We start from the raw sequence: 9,765 nt of genomic DNA, 5'->3' as shown, positions 1-9,765 counted from the left end.
GTCAACTTCTTACGGCTTAGGACTTAAAGCTTAAATTTTATGTCTTAAGTTCTCATTGTAGACCACGCTTAACCTTTTGCGACATACATTTCTCTATCAAATTAATTTTACAGATAAATGTACCTTTACGGGTTTTTGGTAATCGCTTATTACGAATCCGAAGCCAGATTTTCAAAATTTAAAATGGCGGATCCAATATGGCGGACGAATTTTAGAAAATTATAGTATTTGTATGAAACCTAGTAATTAGTGTTTTTTGGTTCGCTGATTATGAATCTGATCTCAGATTGTCGAAATTCAAAATGACGGATCCAAAATGATGGACAAACATGTTAAAAAGTGGATAAAATATCATGAAAATCATTAGTCGATGGTTTTTAGGATCGTTAATTACGAATCGAATATCAAATTTTCAAAATTCAAAATGGTTGATCCAATACAGAAGACCAAGAAATAAAAGAATGTGTTTTAAATCTTCAAAATTAGTTGGCGGAGATCTTTTTGGCAGCTGAATACGAATCTAAAATCAAGAGTAAATTTTTTGATCCAATGTAGTGTGCCAAACATGTAAAAAATGAGTCTTGTGACGAGACATTCCGTCTTGTCACGACGACCCGACCGAACATCAGTCGGGTTGTCTAACAGGCGCGAAGCGCCAAATAAATAAAACATATGCCGCCGCCGAATCGCGACGCCGGATATTCCCTCGCGTGGGGGAACGGCGTACGCACCGAAAGCACACAGCGACGAGTATATAAGCGCCGCACGATAAGGATAAGGCACTAGTCCCGAGGCGAGCGTATTCATCCGCTGTACGATCGCCATTCCTGCCTCCTTGCTGGCTCACACTAGCATCCTGACCACTGACCAGGAAGGTGCGCTCATCGGGTGTATATCAGTTGGACACGGGGCAATTGGACACAGTCCAATCACAAGTCGCTGTTCCAAGGGACCCTACAAATGTCTCTAATTACACGGTGCTGTGATTGGCTGTGTCCAAATGCACCGTGTCCAAGTGCACCGCTCCCGCGCTCATCACCTGGACGGACACCCGCTCTCTGTTAGGCACGGAACCCGAGGTGGTGCGCTCACCGGTTTGGTCAAGCGCTCCTGACTTCCCTGCCGACCAGAGAACTGACTACGAGGAAAGGTGCGCTCACCTGCCCTCAAGGTCCGCGGCCCAAGAGAGAGACCTACCAGCAACCGAGGGATCCAGAGGTGGCGCGCTCACCGCCTCTGCCCTGCGCTCTGGACTCCCCTGCTGGCTCTCGCCGGAAGCCTCTGCCGCCACCCTATCATCCCTGCGAAGCCGCCGAAACGATGGCAAATCCGCCGCCGCACAACAGGCCATGTAACTGCCGCAACCGGCACCGTCGTCGTGCCCGTACCGTTCCGTGACCGCGGGCAGCCTACGGTAGGCGCCTCACGCATCGCACGTATAGTTTAAGTCAGCGCCCGTCTACTAGCTTTAAGATTAGAATTAAGCCTGCTAGTTGTAAGATTAGGATTAAGTCCGCCACCGACCGAAGCTGTGTATCGACCCTAAATAAATTGTTGTGTTTCATATCCACGCGATCTGCACTCACTCAACCCTCACTCACACTCACGCACTCGCGGACAAGAACCTCTGGACACCGGCGAGCTCATCCACCGCAGTCGATGTCACACTCGCTCGCGCACAAAACGCCAAGGTCGTCCGACCGCACTGCGAGACCGAGGCCGTGACAGTCTTTTCAAAAGGTAGAAAATATCCTCTCGCTAAAATCTCGCTTTAGCGTTACCCAGATGCTAAATTTAAAAATTTGATCAGCGACCCAAAAAACACTAGATACTAGGTTTCATACAAATACTATAATTTTCTAAAATTCACACTCCATATTGGATCCGCCATTTTAAATTTTAAAAATCTGATTCCGGATTCGTAATTAGCGACCCAAGAAACCCTTAAATACCAAGTTTCATAGAAATCTGATAATTTTTTAAAAATTCGTCCGTCATATTGAATCCGCCATTTTGAATTTTGAAAATCTGACTCCAGATTCGTAATCAGCGACCCCAAAAACCCTTTAGACCTTATTTTCAGCTTATTAATTATTGTTGGTTAGTCACAATTACATTTATTGTATAAAAAAGCAGTATTTTTGTAGTTTGTTTATTTATAAAATACATTTGCTTAACAATAAGAATGTTTTCAAAATTTTTTAATGACAACTGATGTTCTACATAACTGATAATATGCTTTTTACTGTACAGATGTGTTGAAAACTATGTAAAAAATATAAAAAACTAAGGGCAAAAAAGTATCCAGTTTACGGTACACTATGCCGGAAAGGGTTAAGGGACGCCGCACACGAATTGATATAACAGTAACGTACCGTAAGAATTGACCAATCACTTTGAGTATCTTCGAACCGTAAGATCGCCATTTTTGTGAATACTCGATTGGAATTGGTCCATTTTTACGGTACATTTTGCGTTACTATTATGTTAATTTGTATGCGGCGCCCCTTAACCCTTAGGAATCTGACCTCAAATTGTCGAAATTCAAAATGGCTCGCAATCGCAAGATCGCAAGGAAATTGACCAATCATAATTGATTATTCTTTGATCGCAAGAAGAACAATCGACTATGATTAGTCAATTTCTTTGCGACCTTGTGATTTGCGACTAAAGCCCATTCTACAATTGCGTAAGCGTAGTCGTGAACGTAAGAGTCAACCAATCCGAATGTTTTATTCACTGATTGCTTTACTTTGATTGGTTGTCGTAATCACTTACAACACTTACATCCACGTTCACGCAATTGTAAAATGGGCTTAATGTAGAATGAGTTTTATGTCATTATACAAGAATGTGTGCTTTCCGCTTAAATATTTTATATTTTGTCTTTATATATGTATAATTTATGTACTGTCTCTCTTACTATTCGTTTTATAAGCCGATTTTAACTTTTTTTTTACAAAAGTAACGGAAAGTAACGATTTTTTATCGTTACTTTTCAAATAACGGTAACGAGTTACTTTTTAGAATCAGTAACGAGTAACGGTAACGAGTTACTTTTTACTGCAAGTAACGGTAACGGTAACGCGTTACTTTTAAAAAGTAACGTTCCCAACTTTGATTATGAGTAAATTTAATAAATGAAACAAACGTTAACCGCGAAAGGTGAATTCTCAAAACATGAAATATATCACGTGAACTTTCAATTTGCTCGTATATGTTCTTCTTTACATGTAAATTGTATAAGTTTCCATGAAAATTTTTAAGTATCAAGCGAGGGTGTATATCAGTTGGACACGGGGCAATTGGACACAGTCCAATCACAAGTCGCTGTTCCAAGGGACCCTACAAATGTCTCTAATTACACGGTGCTGTGATTGGCTGTGTCCAAATGCACCGTGTCCAAGTGCACCGCTCCCTCAAGCGATGTGGTTTAAATGTGGAAAATAATGTAATACTACACTAGCATATTATGTACAAAATAAGTAGAATTCCTTATAGGCCAGTATTCATAGTCGAATCTTATTTCAAGATTGTTTTAAGTAATGTCTTAAGATGCGAATACAGCTCTGTGATTGGTTCATGACATATTAAGACAGTACTTAAGTTGATCTTAAATATAAGATCTGACTATGAATACCGGCCATAATGACTTTAATTTTTATGGTTATACGACAATTGGCATTTGAATCCTACGTTCATTAAAAATGAACAACGAAAGCCAATTGAAGCGTGATGACGTATAGGAAAGCATACCGACGAAGTTTGCAAAGTTAAGATACGTATGCATCAAAAAGTTAAAGTATAATATATTATAAATTGTATGCAGTAAGTAAAATGTAAGTTTGTTTTATTATTTTTTGCAGGTTTTTTATGTATTATTTATTGCAGGTATTTTATGTATTATTTTATACGAAATATATGTTTTCTGCAGATTTATAATTTTAATATGAATAGAATATTTTATCTTTTAATAATTTATCCTAAAGTAATCCCAAACAAGCATACTTCCAAGGGACGTTCTAAAGACATCACTATGTCTTAAAAAATGCTGAAAAAATTCTAAAGATGACCATTGCAAATTGGTCAATTGGTTGTCTTGAGTATATTGTAATATTTGTTTTACTTACAAATTCACGTTAAATCTTTCATTTTTCACGAGTTTAATGAAGGTTTTCATTTTTCACGAGTTCATTACAAAATTTTTACTTTTCACAAGTTCACACTAGGAGAAAAGATTCATGATCGCTACCCAGGGTACCTATTATGGATTGTTTCTGATAATACTTCTCCGAGTCATTTCTCTAGAGCAGAAATAAGTTACAGACATCACCATCTACTACTATTATGTGATTCATGACAACCCAAAGCTACCTAAAGTTAGTGGCACACAGAAAAACTTATAGCGAATTCGGTTGCTTGCACTAGTGTGCACTGAGTGCGCACTAAGGCTTGTTCATAGTATGTTATTATATTTAAAGATTATCTTAAATAATTCTCAAATAAATTCTCAAATATTTTTAACCATAATATGATATGTATAACATCCGTACGAATCATTTTATTAGTTAAAATGTTTTTAAATATGTATTTAAGACACGATCTTAAATATAAGAATGTACTGTAAACAAGCCTTAATGCGCACTCAGTGCGCACTAGTACAAGCTACCGAATTCGCTATTAAGCAGTAAATGTAAGCAGTAAGCAAATTGACCAATCACAGTCATTGATTCTTCTTACGGTTCAAAAATCAACGACTGTGATTGGTCAATTTGCTTACTTCTTACGTCTTACTGCTTAAGTTTTTCTGTGTGCCACGGCCCTAAAGCCCATTCTACAATTGCGTTAACGTGATTGTAAGTAGTTATAAGTGATTACGACAACCTATCAGAGTAAAGCAATCAGTGAATTAAACATTCGGATTGGTTGACTCTTACGTTCACAACTATGCTTACGCAATTGTAGAATGGGCTTAATGCTGTCTCACGACTGCAAGCAGTAGGTTAAGCTGATGGCACATAGAAAAACTTTAGCAGTAAGACATAAGCAGTAAGCGAATCAGCCAATCACAGTCGTTGATTCTTGGACCGTAAGAAGAATCAACGACTGTGATTGGTCAATTTGCTTACTGCTTACGTCTTATTGCTTAAGTTTTTCTATGTGCCACCAGCTTAAGCCCGTATCAGACTACCGACTGCACAGAGCGACCCGACTGCCGACTACGACTACCGACTCTTAATGGACCAATCACAGTGAGGCGCCGAGTCGGTTATTACTATACTATTTTTTAACATTATTTGAGTTATTTCTTTTATACTTTAATACTTTATTTATACTTTTATACTTTATTACAACTAAACATGTTTAGATAAAAAATGGATGTACAAGAAATATGGGAAATATTTTTTGATCACCCATCTGATGAAGATGATAAGGATAACTTCCAACTTCTACGGGAACATCATATAAAAGTCCCACATTTTTTTGAAAACATTGTCGTAGCATATTCATTGACAGGTAAAAGAATTTGAAATTTTGCTGTATTATAATAATTTATTGTTTTAAGTTTATATAAAAGTTCTTGCATTATATGTTTTGATTACAATAAACTACATTAATATTATTAAAATAGATTTTAAATCTATCTTATTTTTTCATCAATATACTCTAATGGCATAATTTATTGTGGACTTGCATCTGCACGAGTCATATAAAAACAATACTTGCAAATAGGTTAAAACAGTATGACTTTTTACTTTAAGATAATATTTGAAAAATATAATATATATTTTAATGGTTATATAACTTTAATTAAGAATAAATTTTATTAGAAAACAACACCAGATGATTTTATAATCAATAATACAATTTTAAAAAATTATGATCTCGTGTATTTGTCACGGTATTGTTTTGCCTAACCCCCTGCTTGCAATCGTGAGACAGCATTAGGCTGATATTTCACGTGTCGTACGACTAGCTTTTTGGATACGTTCATTGGTTGACGAACAGAGAACCTAGAAATACTCTATTCGCCAACCAATAAACGTATCCGAAAAGCTTGTCGTACGACACGTGAAATAGTACCCTAAGGGTGCCATTACATGAAGCGCGGAAACGCGGAAGATAAAATATTACTAGATCCGCTACGCGTTCCGCGTCTGTTTTGCTTTATGGCTCCTGCACACGGGACGCGGTAATGCTTGCCGCGCGGCAGAAGTTCGCGCGACAGCCAATCAATATGTTTTTCCGTAAGAGCTAGAAGGTTATTACGGAAAGCAGCATATTGATGACTGTCGCGCGAACTTCTGCCGCGCGGCAAGCATTACCGCGTCCTGTGTGCAGGAGCCATTATATTACATGAGGCATATTTTGAGCGGAAAAGCGGTATGGGAAATTATAAAATATTAATTTTTAACAGTATTTATTAATTAAAATGCTTGTATTCAACTGATAAGCTGAAAAGATAAACATATTAGTAAAAATTGCAGTAAATTAAGTTAATACAATTTTTAAAAATGAATACAGATGTTTATTTATCATCTAACCGTTCCGCTTTTCCGCGCAAATTGTGCTCCATGTAATATAAGGAGAAATAAAATCGCGGAACAAGCGCGGAAAAACCTATTGTCACAAGTTATCACAAGTTGTTCAACCTAACCACCGTTACATTAAGACGTGTTTAAACACGGTCGAACCTGATATTTTTTTGGAATTCATACCTTGGTACCTTGGATGAAAAGACAATTGAGAAAAGTTTTGGGCCTTCCGCTTTTCCGCTTTTTTAACGTACAGGAAGAAATGATTCAATTCGCGGAACGCGGAAATCTAGTAAGATTTTGTCTTCCGCGTTTCCGCGCTTTATGTAATGGCACCCTAAGCATTCCAGTGTAGATTGAGTTCACTGTTCTCGCATTAAAAAGATCCAAACGCCGTCTGCTGGAATGAGATAGAACCGAGACGATGACAAGCAGTTGACAACAGTCTACAATTGATATTCGAGTGAAAATGGCGCTCTCCGAAGTGTGTGGTATTAACTCCTTCATCGATTTTAGCTTTTCTCAAGAGAAGGATAAATTTGCCGGAGAGATTGAAGCATATACCAAAAATTTTTCCAACAATCTTCAATTGTCGGTGCCACCGTTCTTCAATGTAAGTGCAGAAATATTGTAAAGTAAATTTGCACTATCATGCAATTACTTAGGTTTATAACTTATATTATTTATATTTTGAGAGATATTAGGTATGCTTTTTATTTGTGTGACTAATGTTAACATAGACATCATCTTAAGATGATACTTTGTGTCAATAAAAAACATGTAAATAGAAAGTATTGACAACTATTATTATATCCATGAATTATCATAACCTATTACAATAAGTAATATTGATAATGCATCAAAAGCTAGTATTAATACTGTTATTAAAAAATTTTTCATGTAATTTCTTATATTTTTTTCTTAAATATAGAGATTATTTTATACTTATGATTTTTTATGTTACTTTATATGTGATTATTTGCATATCGGTATAACAAAATCAATATTATTATGTGAGATAAAAAAATTAAAAAAAGTTTTTGCAATTTATAAGTTTCTATAGGTGCGTTCGAGAAGCTCGCTATTAGCGCTACTCAGCACTACCATGTCATTCTATCCTTGTATATCTAAGGAACAATAAAGATAGAAGAATGTGGTTGCATTAGTAGCGTGCTCCTCGAACGCATCCTGTATTACATATAATATTTATGCTCTTATATTGAAATTTTGAAATAACATTGGTTATTTTAATTCTGTGATTGTGTATTTCTATGTATTTATAGCCAGCTGAAACTCTTGGTCGCATAGCCCAGAGTACTGATGATACTGGCAAGCATCTAAAGATCAAATTTGATCATGGAACCACAACTTTAGGTTTTCAATATCAAGGAGGTATTGTTTTGGCAGTAGATTCACGTGCTACAGGAGGACAGTTTATTGGTAATAATTATATGTTTGTATATATAATATTAATATTAACATATACATGTATTAATATATATCATATATATATATGTGTGTGTGTGTGTGTGTGTGTTAAATACATAAATATTAATAAATATAATAATTATAAATATATATATTAAATACATAAATATAAATAAATGTTTTTTATAAAAACTATTTCATTTATATTTTGTTTTTTTAGGTTCATCCACTATGAAGAAAATAGTAGAAATTAATGACTATCTTCTTGGAACTTTGGCTGGTGGTGCTGCTGATTGCGTCTATTGGGATCGTGTTTTAGCAAAGCAATGTCGCATGTATGAATTGAGAAACAGAGAACGTATTTCTATTGCAGCAGCTAGCAAATTATTATCAAATATGATATATAATTACAAAGGGATGGGCCTGAGTATTGGTAAATGATATTAAAAATAAAAATTTAGATGTATAAAATATACTGAGATTTGTAGATATAAATTTACAGGCATGATGTTGGCTGGTTGGGATAAACGAGGACCAGGACTCTATTATGTTGATTCAGAGGGTACTCGTACTCCTGGAAAAGTTTTTAGTGTAGGTTCTGGATCTGTGTTTGCGTTTGGTGTATTGGATTCTGGTTACAAATGGAATTTAACTGATGAAGAAGCTTATGAACTTGGAAGAAGATCAATTTATCATGCTACACATAGAGATGCATATTCAGGCGGTATTATAAGAGGTTAGTTATAGAATTACAGAGAAAATATATAAGTTATTTGCAAAATTAATTACAGAGTTTTCAACATAGAAAATATTTAGTATTTTATATTACATATTTTTAATATGTATGTTTTACTTTATAGTATATCACATGAAGTCAACTGGCTGGGTGCACATTTCAGATGAAGATTGTAAAGATTTGCACTATGTGTACCTTACTGAGAAAACAGCACAACCGAGTACTTCCCAAGTTTAATATATACATTGTGCGCACCGACTAATTGTTTAAAAAATAAAACAACTTCTATCTAATTTATGAGAAATCTTTGCATTGTGTGCTTTAATATTTTAATTATTATTATATATTTTATAAAAACTTAAACTTAAACTTAAAAATATCTATTCTGAAAAAATACTCAATATGATACTATAATCTCTTAAAGACATTTAAAGGATGTTTTAAAAAAACTGCTAAAAGAAATGTCTTGAAGAGATCTCTGATGGAAACAATTTACTGAAAATACAATATCGTTGAAAATACAATGAAATCGTCGAAAAGAGAAATGAAAGTTATTGAAAAGTTACTGAAAATATTTCATGATGAATCATGATTTTTATTATAAATTTTTATGAAAAGTATGACAAAACAATTTTAAACGAATATTGATGCAAAGTAATGAAAACATTTTGAAATATTTAATATTATGAAATCTACTGAATTTCAATGAAAACTGAGTAAATTATATTGAATCTTTGCTGAAATATTGATGAAAAAATTCGTGAAAACATTTCTCAATAATTTCCAAATTTTTCTGAATTGCGCTAAACCTTGATAAAACAATAATATTTTATAATGAATTGTAAATAAGTACTTTATGTACTTATTATGTATTTATGTACTTTATTTATTGATCAATGAAGAACTTCGTGAAAAAGTTTTGAATAAACCCTTACGAAAAAAATCAAATTTGGATGTAAACACCCAAAAACTAGAGATAAACATCTAAATTTGAGTGTTAATACCCAAAATTGAGTTTTTCGTATCTCTTTCGTAAAGGAATAACAAAATCGTGCTGAATTTCAC

The 9,765-nt window shown here is 34.7% G+C and overlaps 1 protein-coding gene across 1 annotated transcript; it reads left to right on the top strand.

Annotated features, from left to right (window-relative positions):
* Nucleotides 1–6,943: 6,943 nt before the first annotated feature.
* On the top strand, nt 6,944–9,004 carry LOC116852646 (proteasome subunit beta type-5). Its single transcript, XM_032833195.1, has 5 exons — nt 6,944–7,149; nt 7,820–7,976; nt 8,185–8,397; nt 8,467–8,700; nt 8,825–9,004. The coding sequence occupies exons 1-5, from the start codon at nt 7,006–7,008 to the stop codon at nt 8,935–8,937; spliced, it is 861 nt and encodes a 286-aa protein (XP_032689086.1). The 5' UTR covers nt 6,944–7,005; the 3' UTR covers nt 8,938–9,004.
* Nucleotides 9,005–9,765: the final 761 nt, after the last annotated feature.

Source organism: Odontomachus brunneus, unplaced genomic scaffold, assembly GCF_010583005.1.
Source record: "Odontomachus brunneus isolate Ranch 3 - 2012 unplaced genomic scaffold, Obru_v1 Obru_scaffold_243, whole genome shotgun sequence".
In the NCBI taxonomy this organism is placed as follows: domain Eukaryota; kingdom Metazoa; phylum Arthropoda; class Insecta; order Hymenoptera; family Formicidae; genus Odontomachus; species Odontomachus brunneus.
This window is presented reverse-complemented; position numbering and strand designations above follow the sequence as displayed.

Excerpts from the sequence above, each read along its gene's own strand:
- LOC116852646 (XM_032833195.1), top strand. The coding sequence starts at position 7,006 with ATGGCGCTCTCCGAAGTGTGTGGTATTAACTCCTTCATCGATTTTAGC. Across the intron at positions 8,398-8,466 it reads AGGGATGGGCCTGAGTATTG|GCATGATGTTGGCTGGTTGG; the intron begins GTAAATGATATT and ends ATAAATTTACAG. Across the intron at positions 8,701-8,824 it reads TTCAGGCGGTATTATAAGAG|TATATCACATGAAGTCAACT; the intron begins GTTAGTTATAGA and ends TTTACTTTATAG.